This window comes from Artemia franciscana, chromosome 4 (assembly GCF_032884065.1).
Source record: "Artemia franciscana chromosome 4, ASM3288406v1, whole genome shotgun sequence".
Taxonomy (NCBI): domain Eukaryota; kingdom Metazoa; phylum Arthropoda; class Branchiopoda; order Anostraca; family Artemiidae; genus Artemia; species Artemia franciscana.
The window spans coordinates 6391476-6417396 of NC_088866.1; the positions used below are offsets into that span (position 1 = coordinate 6391476).

A 25921-nucleotide genomic window follows, 5' to 3' on the forward strand; every position below is an offset into this window, starting at 1 on the left:
GGTACTTTTCAAGACACGCTTCCACCGCAGTAAATGGGTCAGGTACTGAATACCGCCTCGTTAGGTAAGAATTACTTGTTCTTAATGGCATCTCAAGTAGGAACTTGAGGTACCTGAAGAATATTCTTCTTATAGTTACTTTATTCGAATTTGTAAGTAACTTCCAGAACGGCGAAACGTAAAGAACATGGGGTAAGGCAACAGCAACAAATATTTGTGCACGCAGCGACCTATTTAGATTACGCTTGGAGGAAACCGAAGCTCCATAAGCTGACCTGATCTTCTTCTCGATGTGCTTTACAAGCAGTGCTCGTGTATGCTGAAGAGTTTCACCGATCGGCAGACCCAGGTATACAATTGACTTAGAGGGCATGACCACCTGTGACCCTAGTTGGATTTCGGGTTGAGAGGCATTCCAGTTAAATAACAGTACTTCACATTTTGTCACATTAAAACTCAACCCAATTTCATCATACTCCATCTCCAAAATTTTAAAGTTAGATTCCAAAGAAGACAAAATTCTTGAAAAGTTTAGAAGGTCATCTGCAAACCCAACTAGGGACACGTCAATGCCTTTAAAAATACAGCAAGGGGCCACTTTTGACTGGGCCGTCGATATGCTGTTGTTGAACAGATCAGGTGATGATACGGCTCCCTGTTTTATACCTTTCTTCACCACAGCAAACCTACGACTTAATTTACCTGACAGTTTAATACGGACCTTGAGCCTACTATACATGTCGTTCAAGGGTTTGACAATAGCACGGTCAACTCCGGACTTTCTCAGCTCAACCATATTCTGAGAATGGATACCCGAATCAAAAGCCCGCTGTACATCATATTCACCTATAGCTAGGCTTTCTTTCGAAATGTGGGCATCCAGTAGAACATTTGCAGCTACATGCAAGGCATGGGCACATCCTAAGCCAGCTTGGAATCCAAACTGGTGGGGAGGCACTTTACAACTAGCTTTAATGTCCGAAATTATGAGCTTTTCAAATAGCTTGCAAAACACAGATGATACAGTAATGGGTCTGTATGACGATGGTTCATGAGCAGGTTTACCCTTTTTCAAAACTGGAGTGATCACACCTAAACAGAAAATGTCCGGTACAATACCATGTGTTAGTATAATTTGGTAAGCTATTGCTAAATGCTCCGATAGAACTGGACCACCATTCAGTAGGTGTAGAGCACAGATTTGGTCGGCACCGGCGGATAATTTCTTCTTTAATTTTTGACAAAGGTGGGTTATTTTCGCACTAGAAATCACGAGGTAATTATGCTCTTTCGTCATAAGCTGATCGAGCTCTTCGCTAAACTTTTTATTTTTCACTTCATCTGGTGGGGAGAATTCAGCAGCAAAATAATCTACCCATATTTCCTCATCTATATCACTAGCATTTTGTCCCGTACTTTCTACAGGCCTGGCACGGAGCTTCCAGACCAAATTAGGGTTTTCAATGATTTTTGAAACTGTTTCCCGTTTGAGGCTACTACGATGTTTTCGTAGCTCTTTCGCGAACCGCCGTTTTGTATAAACCCGCAATTCATTGACTACCCCGCTTTTTGGCCGGTCGCACTCGTGCCAAACCCCCAGCCAGAACTTGGCAGCTGCTCTTGCCTTCACAAGCTCACTGTTAGAGGCCCATCCTTTCACTCGCGACCCACGTCGGACGCTACGTAATGGGACAGCAACCCTTTCAGCTACTCTCAAGGAGTGGCAAATTTCGTAGAAATACGTGTTCAGTTGCAGGCGTATCTCGCTTTCCGTTAGGTCACAATCCCACTGTAGGAGGTGGAAAGGCACTTTAATTTTCTTCAAAATTTGTTCACAATTGAGCTGGAACTGCTCACGGACTACTTTTTTCCAATCACGTGCTGGCTCAGGCTTGGTTTTTGGAGCACACTGGGGACTGACGGCTGGTATTGCAAAAGAGAGAGGTAAATGATCCGAATAGGCACCGTCAGATCCAACCGAGACTGACTCTAGGTCCAGTTTGTAAGTTACTACATGATCAAGATTTGAGACGGTTTTTGCGGTACTGATATAGGAATAGCACTTATCCTTCTTAGCAACTTTAAATCCGCTTGGTAAGGCGTTCAGCAATAGTACAGCCCGAGGGCAGGAATGATCGTCGAGATTGCAGTTAAAGTCACCAAGAATTATAACAGGGCATGATTTCTGGACTAAACTGAGGAGGCACTTTCCGAGCTTCTGGCATGCTTTTGCAAACTTCTTTTCTGAAGCGATGTCATTGTAATTGGTTGGTAAATAAACATTTACGAAAAACACGCCATGCATTTTGGCAGCTTGGAACCATTCATTCTGCTCGACACACACGGGGGGCCCCGAGTTAGAGCGCGTGATTATGGCTAGGCCACCAGAGGGACGACCCCGAGTCCCAGATCTTCGCGCAGGTTGAACGAGGTAATGCATATCCGAGGAAAACTTTAGAAGGTTTACACTATCATCGGTCAGAAAGTGTTCCTGTATGCAAATACAGTTATATTCTTTAGAAAGGTCAGTTAGAAGGGGGATTCTGTCCAACACTTTACCGTTCATATTCCAGCAGAATATTCGATTTTCCATTTACGTGCTAGTGTTAGGCTGGGCTTTGTTAAAGGGACAAGCAGCATGGTAGCAAGAGTGTCTACTAGAGCCGCAGTTTAGGCATTTTTGCGGATTACTACATGGGTTGTCCTTACTAGAGCTGTGACCATCGCCACCGCAGCGCGAACACCTTTCTGGTTGCGAACAGTCAGCTGCTAAATGACCAACAGCATGGCACTTGAAACACCTCCTCGGTAGAAAGCGGAACTCTTCAATCCTGAACAGTTCTAAACAAATCTTCAGCGGGTTCGCGATAGCGTTTTCAAGTGTTTGTCGACTTGCATAGAATAACTTGAACGCTCTCGTAGATCCGCATTGCGCCACTTTGTCGCAACCAGCAATTTGACAGAGTTCACTCTCGCTAACTGATGAGGGTACTCTTTTCATGATACCGACAAACTGGGGAACTTTGACTTTAGTGGTTATGTTCTTCCTTTTCATTGCTTCTGCAAGTTGGGTAGCGGCATCTCGAGACTGGACAAGAATCTTCCATTCATCGTTGCTACGTTTCAGAGTAAGAGAGTCGGAGCTTACGTCGCTAGGGCAAACCTTTGCAAAGAAGTCTTTCCGGGATTGTGGGGACGTTAACTCAGGCGGCATATCGTTTGCTTTCACAACCACCGAGTAAAGTGGCTTTGATGGCGGATTCGCTGCTGAACGGGGAGTGGGTGAGCCCTGGGAAATAGCGTCGCTTATGGTAGTACATTGCTGCGATACCCCGGCGAGCTGCTGAGCACACTGTTCAGATGCAAGTTTGATCTTATCCGCGATAGCCCCTAATCCGGCATCAAACTTTCGACACATCTCGTTTACTTTTATTCTCACGCAGGCACTGACTTCATCAGGGCAGGTGGGCACTTCCTGCGGATCAAAAATTACGAAAGTAGGCAAGGGCTTTTTCTCTTTAGCGCAAAGGGCTAGGATTTTCGCCATTTCCATCACGTTATCAGAATCGTTTGCCGTTTTCCGATAGACGTAATCATAACCAATCTCATTGGCAAGCGTTATAAGTTTCTCCTTCGCACTAAGAATTTCAGCATGATCAAAGAACTCCACAGCTCGCTTAACAATGCTTTCAATTTTGTTCCCCGCTTGCATGGATCGCGTGAGAAAGTTCAGTACAGCATTGCGTACGAGAGTCCCCATCGCTTACGTCACAGCATTCAACGCAATTTTCGGATAGCGTACACAAGTATAAGGGAAGCGTCGGGACCTGCTCACCTATTCCCCGCAATTTAAGGGTAACTAAATACCAGCAGGTACGTACGGCTCTTGCGGCAGGCACCCGCCCCTCTTCTGCTTACAACCTGTGTACGTTTACCTATCGGGAATATTATTTCGCGGCTCGCTTTGCATGGAAAATTCTTCAAAAGAATTTGATTTTAGATCCAGATAATTCTTCAGATCTGTTGGTGAATTCTCTGGTCTGTTGGTGGCTTTTTGACGAAATTTCACTGGACTTTGAATATGATAACCAAACTTTCCAAACGTTTTCGGCTGCCGACTTTTTGGCTGATTTTTCAAATTCGCCCAAAAGAAATTATATTGGCAACTTCGGAGCGGCAACAGCGACAAAAAAAAAAGTCGAAATCAGGACACGTTGAAATCTCTAGGGAATTACACTTATATATCACCAACTAGAAACAAATCAAACACAATAAAAATCCAAGGTAAGTAAGTATAGTATAACACTTTAGGGTCTATTAATAAGGAAAATAACACACTAGGTATGGAAAAATGTCTTTGACTCACTATTTGAGGCAATAATCCACAATTAGAAATTCGTAAATAACACATGGGTTTGTTGACATTGACAACGATAATGTGCTATCAGGAATCATGTCTTAATATTTTCAGCTTATCTGATCAGTCTTGTAATTGTGTATGCAAATGTTAATTTCAAGCTGGATCACATTTCATTTAGCATGACCTCAGCAACATATTTCTAAATGTTTTGGAATGTTGGCCAATCTTTGAATGTTAGTAAATGCAAATATCTAGTTTTCAATCTCAACTGTTGTATTCCTGCCCCCTCCCCCTTGTATCCCTGGCCATGGAGCCTTTTGAGGGGGATAAAGTGTATTGTAATTCAATTTTGAATTGTATTGTATTTTTTACCTTAAATTGCAGCTTGGAGTGATATAAGGATTATCCATCCTTGTGATGCTCCATGAGAAAAAAGAATTTGTTTGGTGTAGATTGTGGCTGTTAGATTAGACTCTTGTGGAGGACTCTGCAGCTTCCCAATTGTAAAGGAACTCCTGGCAGAGCCATTCCCTATCAAGGTGGGACTTGAACATGTCAGTTGAAGTAGCAGAAACTGTTTCTTCAGAGAGCTGGTTCCACATATTGATGATTCTTTGGCTGAAGAAGTGGCTTCTATGTCTACTCGTGGAATTCTGCATGGAGAGCTTCAAAGAATGTCCTCTAGTACCAGAATGCAAAGGATGTGCAAAGAGACCGGAAAGGGTATTTAATTTATTTCTTGTATTTAATAATAAACCTCTCTCTCTCTCTCTCTCTCTCTCTCTCTCTCTCTCTCTCTCTCTCTCTCTCTCTCTCTCTCTCTCTCTCTCTCTCTCTACTTTGTCTGGAGAAATTTGGATCTTATGAAATTTGTATTGTTGCAAGTTTATGGTAGTTAGGGATACATATCTGTTCTACAGCATCTAAACTCCCATTCTTGCAACTTCAGGTTCTGAGAGATGTTAGAAAAAAGCTGGGCATTGGATATGCAAAAAAGCTCACCAAACAGTGGAAAACATTCATGTCAGATTTTAGCTAAAATGTATTCCAAATATTGTGACCATTTCGCCTTGTTTTAACTGGAGTGCATTTGTTAATGAATAAGAAAGATTTGCAACAGATCCATATTGCTTATTTTAGATAGGCCTAATGCAAATTTTTACTGTAAGATCTATTGCAATACATTATTATTGAGAAGTATGGTTCTATGAATATTACTCAAACATTTGGATTGCTTAATGCTAAATTGAATAGACATGACTTTGAGTTCTTAGGCACAAACTATAATATTATACATGTTTTTTTGTCTGAGATAAAGGTTTGAATTGTCTATATGTCTCTATATTTGTTAAAAGTATTTCTATTCTATAATCATATACAGTAATGTATGTTATGGCACTATTGTGAAGTAAGAATTGTTTTCATAACATGGGTCTTTCTCAGTATTGCCTCTACTCTAGGAGGAGGGGGTTAATATTTTATTGTTCATATGATTGACTTGCAAATAAAGTGAACATACCACTCAATGAGTTTTTTTAAACTTTTTATAAATATAATAATTGCTTCTACTGCAAATGTTGTTTGTTTTAAAGGTTAGGTTGTTGGTTTAAGTTTGAAACCATTATTTTAGCCTTTTTAAAACCCAAAAATTAGAAATCTTTTGGTCATTTTCAAGAGGTCAAAAAGGGCTTATATTTGAACTTTTGATTGAAGAGATTATTATATTCATAAAGAGCTGAAAAAAGGCATCAAGTGGTGTGTCCATTTTATTTGTAAGTCAATAAAATGAAAAACAAAAAATGGTAAAATTCTAGTTAATTGACTTCTTGCTATCTTGGAAAGGGTTTAGGTTAGGAAAATGAAACTTTCAGGGATGGGTCTACAGTACCCACCTCAACTCCTTCTCCTTCTAGAGGGCCCTGAAATTTGCCTACCTGACAGGTCCTATACCTATTGAAATTTTGACAGAAAAAATTTTTTACCTTAATTTCCAGTTACTAGTTTCTTTTTCTCTGCCTTTAGTTCTGAAAATGCAATTCCTGTTATTTGACTGGAATTTTGAGCCATATCAATGTTTTTTGTTTTTTTTTTCAAAATTTAGCAAATGTATTTGCATATCTTTAAAACCTTATAAAATGGAATTGAGCTAAGTTATGAAACTGAAAACAATTTTGTTGTACTTCAATTAAACAGAAAATCTATTTTGACAGGTTTCACTTTTATAACACACATATTTTCAAGGTTCCTCAAAGGTCAGGGCCCTCTAGAGGGAGGAGTGGAGGTAGTTGCTTAAAATCACCTTCCCAGAACATACTTTGGTCAATGTTGGTATTACCTGAACAATTGTTTTTGGTCATGAAACCATTGTTAATAGATACATTTTGACTTTTTGAACATCTTTTCACTCTTGGAAAACTATTGAAAACTCACCATTATGGAGTTATTATATATTTGCACATTACAGAGGGGGGAGGGAGCATAGCATGAATACAGGAATGGTTAGTTTATGTATTTAATATATACTATGCTTTACTCCAACCCCCCTAATGTGCAAATATACAGCCCAAATTTGTTTCTAAACTATTACAGATTCACAATTTCAAATATCCAATCAACAAAATGGAAATGATTGCAATTCTATATGTATAAATACAAGAATATTTGGGCTGGAATAACTCCATAATGGTGAGTTTGTGGCAGTTTTCCAAGTGAGAAAAGATGTTCAAAAAGTCAAAATGCATCTATAAACAATAGTTTCATGACCCAAAACAATTGTTCAGGTAATACCAACATTGAACCATAGGCTACTTTAGTCTGTAGATTCGTCCCTGAAAGTTTCATTTTCCAAAACCAAACCCTTTCTGAGTAGCAAAAAGTCAATTAACTAGACTTTTAACCAAAAAATTTAATAGGGGGGGGGGGGCAATTGTACCCCTTCCCTGAGTTTTTCTCAAACTAAATTCCATTTTTATGTTTAAAATCCTATGGTGTACCTTGATCCCCCTAGATTATAAGGCCCAAAACTCCAGCTGGCTGTCTTTCTAGCCCAGGTCCTGGTAAAATTCTAGTTAATTGACTTCTTGCTATCTCAGAAAGGATTTAGGTTAGGAAAATGAAACTTTCAGGGATGGGTCTAAATGCTAAAGTATGCCCCAGGAAGGGGTTTTAAAGTACCCACCTCAACTCCTTCTCCCTCTAGTGGGCCCTGAAACTTGCATACATGACAGGTCTATACCTATTGAAATTTTGACAAAACAATATTTTACCTTAATTTTCAGTTACTAGTTGTTTTTGCTCTGCCTTTAGTTCTGAAAATGCAATTCCTGTTATTCAAGTAGAATTTTGAGGCAAATTAATGTTTTTTTTTTTATTTAGGAAATGTATTTGTATATCTTTAAAACCTTATAAAATGGAATTGAGCAAAGTTATGAAGCTGAAAACAATTTTTTTGCACTTCAATTAAGCAGAAGATCTATTTTGCATGGTTTCACTTTTATAACACACATATTTTTAAAGGTCAGGGCCCTCTAGAGGGAGAAGGAGTGGATATAGTTGCTTCAAAATACCTTCCTGGAACATACTTTAGTCTGAAGGTTCAACCCTGAGAGTTTCATTTTCCTAACCTAAACCCTTACTGAGATAGTAAGAAGTCAATTAACTTGAATTTTACCATTAGACCTAGTCCAGGTTCTCAACAGATTAAGCTACAACAATTTAATTCATTCATAGGCTAATGACCTTTTCTGACTGGATAAAATCTTATTAGTTCTTACCTGGATGTTAGTTGAGGTAGTTCGTTGTTGATTCAAACGTAATTGGAGCGTAAATTCGCTTGATTTTTAATTAACTTGAATCTTCCACTCTTTTTTGTCTTCTTCTTCTAAGGCTAAGTATTCAAGATACATTTTTCATGATTCGTTTTTTCGCCTGAATTGCAATCCTATCCAATCAGTGGCCTCTCTCTTTGATGAGGGTGTTGGTTTCTATTATTTTCTTGGCCTGTTTATATGAGAAAATACTCCCAAAGAAGTGAAATCGGTAAATTCTTTTCATTAATAGGAAAACATCTGAGTTTATATTTGATTTTCGGTGGACTGTGCAATGATGATGACAATATGCAGATTCGATTGAACAGTTTGTAATTGCCATTTGGACTAACAGGACGATGTGATGGAACTAGACCCGACGCAGACTCCACTCTTTTTTCGGCGGCAAATAGCTGATTTTTCAAGACATATGGTGGCACGCCACCAAGAAATTCCAGCGCGCCGCCAATTGACACCAACTTTTCTTATTAGGAAGGAGTTTCAAATACAAAAAAGATGAGTCAATCAAAGCACTTTAAAACTCCAAGGGCATGTACTATAAAACGACACAAGTAAATTTGAGGCAAATGCGACACACGCAACAACACTAAAAAAAATCTGAAGGATCAAGAGCCTTTTTTCAGACTTTTTCACTTGCTATTCAATAAACAGTAGCGTTTGCTTCGCTCCTTATTTCTGTCTTCATAATACATGTCGTTTTGCTCAATGAAACCGAGTGACCACGGTATCATACTATTCATCCAAGTGGGTTTCACAATGGCAAAACAAATTTCGTCTTTCCTGTGCAGCAGAACACTCAATAAAACAATTTACAGTGGGGTTAACTCGTGTATGGGTTCAGGTTTTCGAGGATTTTCCAAGACTTTCTAATCCCTTATATTATTTAACTTTTTATTTCATTTCTTTTTGTATGTTTAATATTATAAGACTAGTAATCTTCGAAGAGGAGTTAGGCTACTGCACCAGCCTTTTCCCTAGGCACATAATTTCTAAAGCCTATAGCGTCATTTACGTTTTATTGAAAACTGTATGTATTTTTTACAGCAGGCTTTGATCATACTTAGGGCAAAAGTGCTTTGAATCTAGATTGGAGCGGACTTTATGTATTATTTTTTTTCTTTTCACCAAGCCACTTTGCTTGGAAGAAGATATCGTAGATACTTTGGAAGGGACTAATTCGACTGGAAGGTGGAATGTCCTTTTAAGGCGGCAACATTGTTTGGAGGGCAACCTACCTCCTTGGCCCCTTTCTCCCCAAAGACATCTGCTGAAAATTCTGAGATAGCCATTTCGCTCAGCATAGTTGAAAGGTTCAATAGCTATGCTATTGGGAATGATGTCCCCCTCCACATACACACCCATCGGGCAACGAGCTTTAAGTTCTGCAATTTTCCAATCCATAAACAGTATTTGTTATCTGGAAAGGGGAATATTTGAAATTCTGAGTAAAAAAGGACAAGAACATTCAAGGGAAGCTTTCAAGGAATACTGAGGGGAGTGTTAAACTATGTCAAAACCCACTCTGTATACACGTAGTCATTTCATGCCATAATGAGGGAGCGTTCAGCTGACTTAAGGACATTCTGTGCATGATACTACAAGTCCTTCGACTACTACTGCTACTTCCACTAAGACTCAGGATATTAAGGTAAATATTTCAAGCAATATAGGGTGGGAAGTCCCAATAAAGTAGCATGTTGATTTACATCAGCCTTTACTTCTCGCGTCCTCATGCCAGGCTTCGGACAGGTCGGTTCGTTTCAAATTATAGGCTCTGTTCTATTGTTATGGGATTTCCCGGGCCCAAATATAGGATTCAGAAGTCCTCGGGATCAGATCTGTTGCAGATGGCGTAGGATGCCTGGTCACATAAATTACCAAGTTGCATCCCAATCCCTCCAGTCTAAGCGTTTTCCATGATTTTAGGCCCCCCCCCCCAATGTCACCAGATACGGTCGGGATTTAAAATAAGAGCTTTGAGACACAATATCCTTCAAAATATCAAATTTCAATGAGATCCGATCACCCGTTCGTAAGTTAAAAATACCACATTTTTTCTAATTTTTCAGAATCAACCCCCCCCCAAACTAACCCAAAGAGAGCGGATCCGTTCTGGTTATGTCAATCATGTATCTAGGACTTGTCCTGATTTTTCCCACCAAGTTTCAGCCCAATCCCTCCAATCTAAGCGTTTTACATGATTTTAGGTCACCTCTAACTCCCCCAATGTCACCAGATCCGGCCGGGATTTAAAATAAGAGCTTTGAGACACGATATCCTTCTAAATATCAAATTTCATTGAGATCCGATCACCCGTTCGTAAGTTAAAAATACCTCATTTTTTCTAATTTTTCAGAATCAACCCCCTCCCAACTACCCCAAAGAGAGCAGATCCATTCTGGTTATGTCAATCATGTATCTAGGACTTGTGCTTATTTTTCCCACAAAGTTTCAGCCCAATCCCTCCACTCTAAGTGTTTTCCAAGATTTTAGGTTTCCCCATACAAACTCCCCCAATGTCACCAGATCCGGTCGGGATTTAAAATAACAGCTCTGAGACACGATATTCTTCCAAACATCAAATTTAATTAAGATCTGATCAACCGTTCGTAAGTTAAAATACTTCATTATTCTATTTTTTCTGAATTAACGGGCCCCCACTCCCCCCTCAGATGGTCAAATCGGGAAAACGATTATTTTTAATTTAGTCTGGTCCAGCTCCTGATACGCCTGCCAAATTTCATCGTCCTAGCTTACCTGGAAGAGCCTAAAGTAGTAAAACCAGGACCGACAGACAGACAGACCGACAGAATTTGCGATTGCTATATGTCACTTGGTTAATACCAAGTGCCATAAAAACACTATGCTACAATGAGATTAACCGAACAGATGGACCAAAGGATGATGAGGCAATAAACGATAAAAAGCTGATTCCGACAATCTTCCATGCAGGAGGGCCAACTTTGCACTTATATCAGGGACATCAAACTTACGAATTATCTTACCATTGCTATACCAAGGGGGGAGATAAAGTAAAAATTTACAATATCTGAAATAAAAAGTCCGAATCTGATTAACATCATTTTTCTTTAGAAGGTTAGACCAGATAGATAAAGGACAGATTGATCACAGAATGTAGTATATAGCCTACCCAGTGCACGTCTATTATATTTCCCTCGATTTGCAACTATCTTAGAATAGTCCATTTGAATAACTGGGCATAATTCACATCAGCCAGCCAGCGTTCAGCCAGGAAACACATAAGTCGCAAGAACTCCAGTCTCATTAAGCAGAGACTGCTAGCCTATATACTGATCTTTGCTCATTTCGGACAGGCCCAACATGACAAAAAACAAAACATAGGCTACTAAGTCAACACAACAGCATAGCCCAGGCAGAAGCAGCTTACTAAGCCCAACACAAAGCATTAGTTAAGTTCAAAAAGTTCAACAGTTGTGATTAATTATCAATCTACACCAAAAGACAGAAAATTGCAGATCATGAGCAATGTTCTTAGTGCTCTTAGCCGAAAATATAGGAATAATAGGATTTTAGCCAAATATAGGCATTTTATAGGAGTGCATTAAAATATAGGAATTTATTAGAATTTATAGGCGAGTCCGAACACTGTCATGCATATCAATATATGACGCCATTCACATGAAAAATGCATTTCCAAAATTTAGGCTCTAAACGAATTTCCCCAAAACTAATAACTTATCTGGATTGCGTTTTTCAGGGCAGAAGATCTTAGTGTGCAAAAAAAAACCATTCCCGAAAAAAAAAACATAAAGGGGATAAAAGAGAGTAGATACATGTATCTATTATGAAAAAAGATAATATATATATACATATATATATATATATATATATATATATATATATATATATATATATATATATATATATATATATATATATATATATATATATATATATATATATATAAGAAATGGTTCAAAAATCGTAACGTTTTGCCATGAGTTTTGAGGCTCAAGGTTTTTACGGTGCCCAATGCATATTGCCTCAACTCAACTTAGTTCACTTTACTCATATTTGAAATAATTTTTTCTCGAGACTACGATTTTCAAAATAGAGTCATTTACCTTGACAGAGTCAAATAGCTCACTGGAATCCAATGAAAAAAAAATAATAAAGCACAAAAAACCAGTTGTCAACCTCAAATCTATTGCTTTTGAAATAATGTCTTAAGAAACAAAAGAAGACAACACATATAAAACCACTACACATTTTACTACTCCAAGTCGAGCTTCTGAAACTTATTTGTAACTGGTTCTTCGGCTTCGTAATATATTAGAAAAGGAATGGGTGCAATCACAAATTGGATGTCCTGGAAGAAAAGATTGATCTTACGAAAAAAAAACGGTTAGGAGACTCACATTCTCCAAATTAGCTACTAGGAGTGTTTCCATTAAACCGCTCTGTCGTGCAATGTCATTTAGACTAATAATCAAAAAATAACTTCGAATTTATTTGGTAAAGTTGCAAATCAACCTGAATTGACTAAAAAGAAATTTTAGGGCTTTGGCTAACAAGTCATTTCGCTAAAAAATTGATATTTGCAACCAGCAGAAGACTGCAAGACCGATGTTCACAGTTTGGCAAGAATAGACGAGTAAATCCTTCTTAATGCACATCGGTAGTAATGTAACCGCATGTTATTGGGAGAGCAAGAATCAGGATTGATCTTTTTATTTAAGCGAAACTACTCCTTAACTTCGCTAAAAAAAAGCAGCATTTACCTTCCATTGATATTTAGACTTGACATTTAATTGCTATTAGGACGTGCCCTACCACGAAGACCCACGTTAGTCATTTTAAGCACCTTTAACATTTGATGACTTAAAAAAAAAATTCTTAAAGGCTTTAACTGAAGATTGACCTTTAAAACGTACAGAAATAAAAAGAGAGTCGGGGGAAGCTGTCATCCTCCGAGTCCCCTGCTATTTAAGACCTTTATGTTCAGGTGTTGCAACGGAAGCGGTCACTCTCTAAACCCATGCTTCTACATCCGAAAAAGGCAATTATTTTCTGGGCATGTCGTTAGTTTAAAAATAATACTGCTAAGAGGTGTTTGAACGTGATTTAGAGCTAAATTTGATGTAGGGTTAGGAGAGACAGTAAAGTTATGGATTTTCTGGGTCAGTAGCACCAGTTGGAGGGGGTATTTATCCCCCTCATCTCTCCTAAATTTTTTGGCTCTCCCTAAAACACATTTGGATCGGTAATTTCAATTAAAAATAAAATTTATAAGAAAAATGAACCACTTTTCGAACTCCAAGGGAACTTGGTTATGCACAGGATTGGCACTGAGGTTTTAACAATATCTCAAGGTTTCTTGGCGAAAAATTGGAAGATTTGGAACAACCCCTAAACATTAAAATAATAATATACAACTAGGACTGATCTTACTTCAGGGCAAAAGCCAAAGCCTCGGTTCAGGGCCATATCCAGGAGTTTTTTCAGGGGGTGGGGTGGGGGGTAAAAAAAAACTTAAAAAACGAAAACAAAATTTGCTTTATTCAGTTTTGTTATGTTTTTACGAGTCAAAAAAACATTTCGGGGGGGGGAGGGTCAAATGATTCATCCCCGTTTATATGACTTTATTCTAAGAAGCATGACAAAGGCTATGGGACAGAACGGAATGAAATAGGAAAGTAAAACTCTCCTATACTAGATTATACTGATGATTTGGGTGTCCTAGATGAAAATACTAGTAAAATAAATTATTTTTTTGGAGGATTCGAGATTTCAGGGCAAAGAATAGCGTTGAAAATTTATGTTAAGAATACTAAGTCATTTAGACTGGGAATAAGGAAATGTGAATAAGTGATTTTAAGCAACGACAAGACAGATGAAGTTTATAGCTTCACCTATATACGTTGTATTGTTATTATAGATGGTGGACTCAGTGAAGACATTAAAAGCAGAATAGGCAAGGTCCAGTTTTTTAACAGTTGAAAAAAGTTTGGAAAAACAAGAAGATAAGTTTACAAACGAAGATTATAATATTATAAGCATCAGTGATGACGGCTGTCAAATACGGTTCTGAAACATGGGCACTCGAAAAAACAGTGGAAGATTTGTTAGATATTTTCCAGGGAATTACCTATGGATTCTTTTGGGTATCCGTCTGACTGACAGTATTTCAAACAGTAATCTGAACAAAAAATGTGGTTCTATCCCACCTTCTAGGGCAACAATGAGAAGGGTTGAGATGGCTAAGACACGTTCTGCAGATAAAGGATGACATATTGCCAACGATTGTATTTTCCGACCAACTATATAAAGCCAAACGAAAAACAGGTTGTCCCCAAATGTCCCCACAGGTTGTCCCGGTTTTTCGACATTGGTGAATAAAATGGATATCTCAGAATTTTGATTCGGTGACTTTAGGGAAAAAATGAGCGTGGGAGAGGGCTTAGGTGCCCTCCAATTTTTTTGGTCACTTAAAAAGGACACTAGAACTTTTAATTTCCATTAAAATGAGCCCTCTCGCGACATTCTAGGACCACTGGGTCGATACGATCACCCCTGGGAAAAAAAAAAAAAAAATAAACACGCTTCCGTGATTTGTCTTCTGGCAAAAAAAGCAAAATTCCACATTTTTTTAGATAGGAACTTCTACAATAGGGTTCTCTGATACGCTGAATCTGATGGTGTTATTTTCGTTAAGATTGTATGACTTTTAGGTTTTTTTTCCCCTATTTACTAAAATGAGGCAAATTTCCTCAGACTCGTAACTTTTGGTGGGTAAGACTAATCTTGATGGAACTTATATATTTAAAATCAGTATTGAAATGCGATTTTTTTAATGTAACTATTGGTATCAAAATTCCATTTTTTAGAGTTCCGGTTACTATTGAGCCGGATCGCTCCTTACTACAGTTCGTTACCACGAACTGTTTGAAAAGCATGGATGTTGTAAAAGCCTGAAGACCTGTAGGCCTTAGTTCAGAGACGTACCAAGGGGGGCTCAAGCTCCCCTGAACCCTAAGTTGACTCAAATTTCATGGTACTTATGATTTGAAATATCAATGTTTTGCTTTGATGGACCCCCCACCCCTCCCAGGAGCGAAAAATTTGGTATCCATGTTAATTTTGCGATTGTACAATGTGGTTTATGCATTGTGTAGCTTGTTTTTATAAGAAGTAAGTTTTTAACTTTTTTTTCAGATAAAATGAAAAACAGATCTTAGAAAAGGGCACAATTATTTCGATAAAGCTGCAGTAATTTTTACACCTCCACCCCATAAATAGGCATAACATCAGTGACGTCTATTCACAGGAATGTACAGGTGGTTAGGTTAGGCCGAACATTTATTTTTAAATATTTAAAGGGGAAGCAATTTTTTTTGTTCTCAATGAAAATATCAAAACTAGAATTTTCAAAATCTAGGAGATTGGGAAGTCAAGTCAACTTCTTAGTGTTTCAGTTTGAAGAGAAAAATTTTGAATCTCACAACGCTTTAATCTAGTATCGAATACACAACTATAGCATAACCAATACCACCAATGAATTCTCTATAGCCTTTGGCTGTGCCATAGAAAATTAATTTGCGAAATAGGTTATGCAATAGCTGGGCGTTCGATCCCAAATTAAAGAGTTTGCTAAAGAAAGGATTTCTCTTCAAAATGAGAGATTTGTTGAATTGTCATTAGATTTTCTAAAATAATAACAACTTTTATTGCTCTAGAAACCTGAGGGCCATGACATTAAAAAACGGAAAAATTCTATTCTAATTAAATCACGCTACCTAAAAACAATACACAAATTACATAAAAGTACTAGGGACCAATATTCGCAGAGTGAAAAGAAAGACAGATTTTCTTTAAGAACTTTAATTTCCTTTTATTTTATTCGGCAAACCTTTTTGCATATTTTTACCGTCCAACTATTCTACACTATCGACAATCAAGTTCAATTGTAATATGCGAATTAAAATATTTAACACAGACACACATCTTCTGCAAAATTTATTAAACAAAAAGGCTATTTCAAGTATTTGCGACATAATTCAATTAAAATGCTGGAAAAACATTCCAATGAAAAATTCGACTTCTATAAGAGTCAAACCCAGGATGTTCAGATTAGAAGTTCAAAGCACTACCCACTGCAATAAGCAGGCTTGGTAACACTAATAAAGGATCAGAATGATAGAAAACGCATTCGAATGTGACCTCATTCATATAAAAAAAGGTTTTCTTCCAAAGTCTAGGCTCTAAGTGAATTTCCCCAAAGTCGTGCACAAATTTTAAACGAATTTTTTTTAGGTCTTGGAGACAGGGTCAGCAGGCCTTTACCAGAGACCATCCTAGAAATTTATTAACTTCTCAAAGTAAATACAAACCGAATTATGATTTCAATAAAAGTGCCAAAATAAGCAATTTTTCAACGAATATAAAAAAAAATGTACTTTTAAAAATATAGGAGGTGGGAATAAGTTCCCCCTCTCCTAAAGTGACGCCACTAATAACAAAGTCAGACTGCCATTCATCCAAGAAAATTAATCAGTAGCTAGACGGAGTTTTAATATAAGGCCAGGGAATGAACCTGAATTACACAAGTAAATAAAGAGAATATCTGCCACTAATAGATTATCGTCTCTGACTTACTCATATTTTATGACACTCATTTCATAAAATTATGCAAAAAAAATTTTTTGAATAAAAAACCTGAAAATTATAGGAAAGAATAACTAAGTAACTAAGTAACTCCTCAGCCATAAAAGTTTTATGTTTTTAACACGCTGTACTATTTAAGAAAGTTCGGACATTTTTATGACTTGACAGTTCATTACAGGTTGTGACAGTTCTGCATGCTTGTGAAAATTAACTGGTGAAACTGGTTGTGCGATAGTTTTTTTGGTATTTTTTTTTTTTAAAGTTGGTTTTGCATGGTTGAAATAGTTCTGCATGCTTGTGAGAAATCATTAGTGAAATTGGTTTTGTGATAGTTGTTCGTTAGATTCCAAATTAAAGCGATTATAGAATCAACAAGTTCTTCTTTAAAATGAGAGATTTTCCTAATTTTAACTTGATTTTCTACAATAATAATAGTAATAGTAACTCTTATTGCTCGAAAAACTCTATGGCCGGCGGATCTAGAACAAAATATTGGGGGGGGGGAGAGGGCGATGAGCAAAATATTTTTTGGGGGGAATATGATAAAGGTGCTAATAATTGACCAAATTGACAAATTAATTCTAAAAAAGTGAAAAAAAAACAGGGGAAAAGGGCACCAGAAAAAAATATTGGGGGGCCCAGTGCCCCCAGCCCCCTGGATCCGCCAGTGGGAGATGGCAATACAAAACGAAAAATTCGAGTCTAACTATTTACTCTACATAAACAAAAACATAAAACAAATTGCACATGCCTTCTCCCTAAAAACTTTATTCTTGCCCCAGGTGAAAACTACTCACCCTCAATAATGTAACTCCTTCTTTCTTAAATTCGTCTATGTCACATATATTACAAATGCATACAGTAATATACGACAAATCATATCTTTTCGATAAAAACAGTCAGTCACGAAAATTTAGTAGAAAGCCAACCTAGCTCGAAAAACCATTGTACCGGGCAACGCTATAGCGTTGCTTATAGTAAAGACCCTATGGGTAAGGGCCACCCTTACGCCCTGTTTTCCCCAAATACATCTGATAAAAATTTTGATGTAGCCATTTTGTTAAAAATAGTTCCAAAATCATATATAAAAAAACTCTGGGTCGACACGACCCCCCAAGGTCCGGGAGCAGGCGTTGTAAGTTATACCCTGGGGGAAAATATGGTTCTTATAGAAGGGATGCTCGTACAAACTTCAGAGAGAGCTCATTTGATTGGAAATTAAATTTTGAGATAGCCATTTCTTTAAAAATAGTTAAAAGATCATATAATAGAAACTCCGGCGTCGACACAACCCGACAGAGCCAGGGGGGAGGGGTTGTAAGTTACGCCCTGGGGGCAAATATGGTTCTTATGGAAAGTATGCTCGCATAAAGTTCATAGAGGGCTCATTTGATTGGAAATTAACAGTTCTAGGTCATTTTTTCAGAATCAAAAGAAAGCGGAGGGCAACAAGCCCCTCCTCTTCCACGCCCTTTTTCTCCAAACGCATCAGATAAAAATTTTGAGATAACCATTTAGTTAAAAATAATTCATAGGTCAGATAACAAAAACTTCGGTGTCGACACAAACTTTGGGGTCGTCGCACATACTTCAGAGGGGGTTAATTCGATTAGAAATTGGAAGTTCTAATGCCCTTTTTAAGAGTCAAAAGTGATTGAAAGACAACTAGCCCTTCCCATGCCCTTTTCCCCCAAATACATCCGATAAATAGCCCTTTTGTTAAAAATAGTTCAAAGATCATACAACTAAAAATCCGGTGTCAACACAATCCGCCAGGGTCCGGGGGCAGGCGTTGTAAGTTATACCCTGGGGGCATATAACGTTCCTATGGAAGGGATGCTCGTATAAACTTCAGATAGGGCTCTTTTGATTGGAAATTGAAAGTTCTAATTGAATTTTAAAGAGTCAAAAGTGATCGCAGGGAAGCTAGCACCCCTACTACGCCTTTTTTACTTAAATGCGTCAGATAAAAATTCAGAGATAGACATTTTGTTAAAAATAGTTCAAAAGTTAGACAAGAAAATTCCGGTGTCGACAAAGCCCCCCAGGGCCCGGAAGAAGACGTTGCAGGTTATGCCCTGGGGGCATATATGGTTCTTATGGAAGGGATTCTCGTAAAAACTTCAGAAAGTGTTGATTAGAAATTGAAAGTTGTAGTTCACATTAAAGAGAAGTGATCGGAGGGCAGCTAGCCTCCCATCCCCATGCCTGTTCCCCCAAATGTATCAGATAAAAATTTTGAGAGTTAAAATAGATTGGATGACAACTAGTCCCCTCTCGCTTCACGTCCTTTCCCCCCAAATACACCAAATAAAAATTTTGAAATAAGTATTTTGTTAAAAATAGTTGAAAGGTTAGATAACAAAAACTCTGATGTTGACACAACCTCCCAGTGCCCGGGGGCAGACGTTGTAATTTATGCCCTGGGGTATATATAGTTCTTATGAAAAGGATGCTCGCATAAACTTTAAGGGAGTCTTTTTTTTGGAAAGTTAAAGTTATAATTCACTTTTTAAGAGTCAAAAGGGATCAGAAGGCAACTAGCGCTCACCAGGCCCTTTTGCCCCAAAAGCATCAGAAAATTTTTGTTAAAACTAGCTAAAAAGTCAGATGAAAAAAACTTTGGTATCAACACAGCCACCGAGGGCCCGGGGGCAGTCATTGTAAGCTATGCCCTGGGGGGATATATGGTTCTTATGGAAGGAATAAGGACCATATATCCCCCGAACCATATAATATAAAGCAGGGAGAAAACGCCCTGCTTTTTTCTCCCCATAAGCCCTTCCGATAAAAATTTTGACAGCCATAATCTTGAAAGTTGTTCAAACATCAGATAACAAAACTCCGGAGTTGAAACAGACTCCAGGGCCCGGGGGCAGGCGCTGTAAGCTATATCCTGGGGGAATACATTGTTCTTATGGACGGAATGCTCGTATAAACTTCAGAGAGGGTTCATTCGATTGGAAATTGAAAGTTCTGGTTCACTTTTTATGAGTTAAAAGAGATGGGAGGGCAACTAGTTCCACCCCCTCCAAGCCCTTCTTTCCTCAAACCCATCCGATTAGAACTTTGAGATAGCCATTTAAAAAAAATAGTTCAGAGATCACATATCGAAAACTCTGGGGTCGACACAGCTCCCCAGGGCCTGGGGACAGGCGTTGTAAGTTACGCCTAGAGGGGCATATATGATTCTTGTCAATGGGGTGCTCGTATAAACTTCAGAGAGGCCTCATTTGAGTAGAAATTGAAAGCTCTGGTTCAGTTTTTGAGAGTCAAAAGAGATTAAAGGGCAACTAGCCTCTCCTCCACGCCTTTTCCCCAAAACCCATCCATTAAAAATTTTGAGATAGTCATTTTGCTATAAATAATTTTCCCCCAAAATAAATCAAAGCAAAATTATGAGATAGCTATTTTGTTCAAAATAGTTTAAAGATCAAATAAAAAAAAAAACTCCGGGTCGATACATTCCCTCAAACCCTCGGGGCAAGTGTTGTGAGTTGTGCCCCGAGGGAATATAAGGTTTTATGTAAGGGGCGGTCGTAAGAACTTAAGACATTACTCGTATCATTGGAAGTTAAAAATTCTAGTAGCCTTTTTAGGAGTCATCAAAAGTGATTGTAGGGTATTTACCCTCCGATCAGATAGGCATTTTGTTTAAAATAGTCCAAAATTGAAATTACTAAAAATTAGGGGTTGAGAAATACTCCTTAGCACTTGAGCAAGAATTGTAACTTACGTAAGTTGTAAGTTCTTAAGAGTCGAAAGTGATCAAAAAGCAACAAGCTCCTCCCCACTCCCTGTGCCTTTTTTCTCCAAATACATCTTATCAAAATTTTGAAATAGCCATTTTGTCGAAAAGAGTCCAAAATTCAAATTACTATAACTTAGGGCTTGAGAAATCTTCCCTAGTTCCCTGGGCAAGGATTGTAACTTATATAAGTTGCCCATTATTAGAATATAGTGTTCTGTGGAAGGGGAGGTCGCAAAACTTTGGAGGGATCTCATTCGATCGGAAATTGAAACTTCTAGCTCTTTTTTTTTAGAGTCAGAAGTGATCAATGCCCAACAAGTCCACACCCCGCTTTCCCAAAGGGCATCCGGTCAAAATTTGGAGATAAGTAATTTTGTTCAAAATGCTTCTGGGGTTGACACCCCCAGCCCTGGGGTAATGGTTCTCAGTAATGGAACTTAATTATTATTACTTTGATACTTGGATTTACTGATTTACGTGGTAACTCCGATTTAAGGTGCAAGACCTGTAGGTTGTGCAAGTTTCTTATTGTTACTTTGGTCCTTTGTTTACTTTGATACTAGTTTTGATGCTGTAATGAAAGACTGATGTTGAAAAAAAAAATTATTTTGAAATAAAGAGTTTTTTAAAAACTTAAAAATTTCTGCAATCAAAAAACGAACACAAATTACTTAAAAAATGTCTGAAAGTTTTTTCCCAATTCTTTCCAAAAGAATCGGGGTTATGCACTCTAATGAATGGTGTCTTCACTACATACAAGAGTATGGCTACTGCCCGTTCCCTTAACTCTAAAAGTTTCATTTTCTTACTTAAATAGCCCATTCTCTTACTTAGAATTATCATTCTCTTACTTAAGTGGCTACGAGGTTCTGCAAAACTAGTTTACCTTTTTTTTATTATAGTAATTGGGAGAACAGAATTCAAAGACAAGTGATAATTGGATTAAAGATTGTTTGTTAGACCAAGGTCGTCTTCAGGGAGTAGGGTTTATGTACTTCTAATGAATGGTGTCTTCACTACAAACAAGAGCATGGCTACTGCCCGTTTCCCAAACTGTAAAAGTATCATTTTCTTACTTAAATAACCAAATCTCTTACCTAGAATTATCATTCTCTTGCTTAAGTGAACAAATAAATCCCAAAACGAGCAAATGTTGAATATGAATATGAATAAGTTGAATATGCAAATCATGCTTAAAACGAACAAAAATTGAATTAACAATCATAGTAAACAAACATGAAATAGTTACTAATATAAATGGGTAAATAAATCTTAAACCCAGTGAGACTTAAATTGAATATGTAAATCCAGCTTGCAACAAACAAAAATTTCTACAAAGAAGAGTTTGGGTTTTGCCTCCTTTCACTGTAAAAGCCTAAAACTAAAAAAAGTCTCACTGTAAAAACCTACTGCAAGATTGGTGCTTTACTGAAAACGAAATATGTTACAAATATTTTCTTTTGTACTTATTACAACATTGAAAATAAACATAGAAATTAATGTAAAATTAAATTTTGAATTGATGAGCGTTTAGCAACTAATATCATTATATATCATATCAACTATATATTATAGCAACTTATATATTATAGTAATATATCATAGCAATATACTATATAGCAATATACTTTATATATTATAGCAGCTAATATATATTATATATATATTATATCATTATATATTATATATATTATATCATCATTATATTATATATAATATTATTATATATATATATTTAGTCTGAATTTATTAGTTCTTTCTAAGATTTTCCAAGACAAATATGGTTTTATTACAAACAATTGTTTGGATACTGCCCCCTTCCTAAACTGTAAAATTCTAACGCCTACTAAGCCGTTGGTGCTTCCCTGAAAACGAATTATAATACAGAATATTTTCTTTTCCAATTATTGCAGCATTGAAAATGAAAATAAAATTACAGTGAAATAAAATCTTGAACTGATGATCTTTCAATTATTAATAACATTATATATCAAACATTTAAACATTCAGTTTGATTTTATTTGTACTTTTCAAGACTGTTCAAAACCTAGTTTTCAGTAAAGCGCCAATGATGCAGTAGGTTTTAGATTAAACAATTTTAGAGTCTAAAAAAACTCTTTTTTTGTAGATTTGTGTTCCTTTCAAGCTGGATTTGCATATTCAATCTAATTTTCACTCGTTGCAAGATTTATTTGCTCAATTGTATTGATAACTATTGTTAGTTTGTTTGCTATGATTGTTCATTTAATTTCTGTTCGTTTTGGGTTTCATTTATGCCTCAACAGTAGTATATTTTTGTTCATTTTAAACTTGATTTGCATATTCAACTTAAGCTTTACTCGTTTTGAGATTTATTATTCATTCATATTAGTACCTGTTGTATATTTTTTGCTATGATTGTTTATATAATTTCTGTTCGTTTTGGGTTTCATTTATTCTTTAATAGTAATTTCAGGTCGTTCTGAATTTCAGTTATTGTAGGTTTCTGTTTCTTCTGATCTTAAGTTTAGTATGGCCTTTACTTTTCTTTAGAAAACTTCTTTTTCGGAAAGTTTTTTTTTTAAATTAATAAACAGAAAGAGCAAATTCTAAGAATACTAGCCCACTGTCCCTCCTGCTCCAACTGTCAATAAGAAACTTTTCTCAATAAATTGAAATTATTGCTATTATTATACTGAAAAATGCCAAAAAATGAAAAGCGCTAGATGAAGTTGATGGTGTTTCAATCCTCAGTTAACCAATTTTCAGATTGAAAATAATTTTCTTCAAAATGAAACATTTTCTTACTTGTCATTGGATTTTCTATAATATTAATACTAATAACTTTTATTGCTCTAAAAACCCTAGGGCCATGGCAATACAAAATGAAAAAATTGATTCTAATTAAATCACTCTACATAAAAAACATTATACAAATTAAATTTTTTTATTTCTATGCTCCATTACTAACCTTAAAAATCGTCCTAACCTTTCAACCCTTACAAAACACTTATCCCTCAGTATACTCGCCAGCCATCTTTCATCAACTGGTCGACACTAGCGCCAGTTTCCACTCTTGTGAGTTACTCTTGCTCTTTAGTCCTTACTTCTGAACACAGTCTTACCTTATAGCGCCTATGAGTCTTTCAGCCTCTCTCCAGCCAGATTCAACAGCACCGTGAACAGTCGAATAAAAATGGTCGTGTGTCGCCTCGCCGGCAAACATCAAAATCTGAAATAAGCTTAAAGACGATGGCTAAGAGACTCTGATTATGCGATTTCAAGCCACTTTACAGACATTGAAACCACTCAAGCCACAAGCCATCATATTTTTGATCAGCTCATATTTTAGCTATATTCGTAAGGTGATTATTAAACACTTCTCAACAATTGGATACTCGACTATTCGAATTTGAGTTTGCTTGAGTGGTCGAAACCACTCAACCAACAAGCCATGATAATATTCATCAGCTCATATTTTAGCTTTCTCCGTAAGGTTTTTATTAAACCCATCTCGACAATTGGATACTTGAGTTCAAATCCCTCAGCGATTGTGATGCTGTATATGATGAAAATTTTCTATTCAGTTTAATCAAACAAGACAATCAGACAAATGTCTTTTTGAAATTCGGCGTTAACTCATAATCAAGTGGTAATTAAATTCATCTCCACAACAAGACACATGACTTCAAACCTCTACCGTTAATTTGGCTATAACCAGTATAATTTGAGCAAGACTATTCCAAATATTACTTATTGAGATTTATGTGACAGAGAATAAACCTTTTACAAAGCCTTTTTTATTGGTTTTGTTTATTTGCCAGTGTTGGGGTCATCTCCTATGCACTGCTTACCCAGCATTAATTGTTTTCTCACTTTTGTTCTTCTTTGTTCTTCTAGTCTGTCATTTCTTAATTTTATGGCCTGCTTTTATTAATTCATTGAGGTTCATCATTTTGTTGCTCTGTTACATTGAGTCAATAAACTTAATTCAATTCAATAGCCATTTTGATAAAAACAAAAACGGGTACACTGTCTTGGTTATTTTAGGGTGGCACATTTACACGTTGTTAGATGTTAAGCCTCCTCGAGTAGTGAGAATTCTTGCTCCATTACAACGTACAAAGGTTGTGCCTTGACTACCTCCTACAAAATCCTCAACGATTTGAGGCGCTTGTATGGCGCAAGGTGACAGAGCACCTTGAGTATGAAGGTCCTTGCGTCAGCCCTGTAGCGTGTGGCTTATGCTGAGTTTGAGCTCTGGGTTCGTATTACCAAGCTAATATGGAGCCTACTGCACCACCACAGGACTTTTAAGTTCTGTCCACCTTCACTCTCTTCCGTTTGCAGATTGCTTTTTGAACTGTTCCTGGAATTCTTGGAATCTGAGGAGATTTTGTGATTAGTTTCGTATTTCATGAAGATATTCCTACAAACAATTTCAGTCAAAAGCGACAGTTCAACCTGCCCATTACGTTCAGAGTTAGAACATGTAGAAATTTCCAAAATAAACACTTCATCTATTTCTCAAGCTCCATTTCTTAAAGTGTCTCTTAAGTGATCAATTTGATAAAAAAAAAAAAAAAAAAAAAAAAAAAACACCGATGAATTTTTGGCTTAATTTTCTTAATTTAAAATCTGAACGTTTTTCTCACAAACTCGGGAGTTTTTTTTTAATTTCATCCAAAAAAGTTTTTTTTATTGTCTCCGGAACATTCATGGGGAGTTACAATTTATGAACGACTTTCGAAAACAATTTACTAATTTTAATGTTCTCACATTAAACTCGGACGAAAAAGAAAATGAACAACCTGAAGAAGAGAGAAAATTTTATTATAAACAATGGAGAAAACAGAATTAATGCAAATAATAGTCATAAAAATGCCAAATGGCAGAAAATGAAATAAACGATGTATATATATATATATATATATATATATATATATATATATATATATATATATATATATATATATATATATATATATATATATATATATATATATATATATATATATATATATTGGTGTTAAACACATCAAGCTCTTCATGATTCATGACATCTAAGGGGTTGGGAACAGAATTTTTTTTCAAAATAAAACTTTTCCTGAAAAACAACGGGAGATTTAATAAAAAAGTCAAATAATGACAAAATCCCGCATACACCTAAAACTGCTTCGTTTCAGACGGAAAATCCCAAAATGGCGCAATGTACAGCGCGTGGTACAATGGAAAAACAAATGGGACACAATATACGGCGCCAGGTAGCGATACAACTTGGCAAGTAAACGCTTGCAATAAACCTACTTTGTCACAGCAAGTTTGGCACAGTTGACATGGAAACCTACAATGTCATGT

At 36.7% G+C, this 25921-nt stretch overlaps 2 protein-coding genes across 2 annotated transcripts in view; both read right to left on the reverse strand.

The window, feature by feature from the left end:
- LOC136025915 (F-actin-monooxygenase MICAL3-like) overlaps positions 1 to 8270 on the reverse strand; it is a 109409-nt gene extending 101139 nt beyond the window's left edge. Inside the window, exon 1 of the mRNA XM_065701981.1 lies at positions 8134 to 8270. The gene's annotated coding sequence lies outside the window, so the exon portion shown is untranslated. The remainder of the gene's footprint in view (positions 1 to 8133) is intronic.
- A 4088-nt stretch (positions 8271 to 12358) lies between these two features.
- The window catches only part of LOC136025916 (peroxisomal N(1)-acetyl-spermine/spermidine oxidase-like), a 52370-nt gene continuing 38807 nt past the window's right edge, over positions 12359 to 25921 (reverse strand). The window contains exons 8-9 of the mRNA XM_065701984.1: positions 23689 to 23795; positions 12359 to 12538 (exon numbers count right to left, since the gene is read on the reverse strand). Coding sequence (XP_065558056.1) covers positions 12523 to 12538; positions 23689 to 23795 — 123 coding nt within the window. The 3' untranslated portion in view covers positions 12359 to 12522. The remainder of the gene's footprint in view (positions 12539 to 23688; positions 23796 to 25921) is intronic.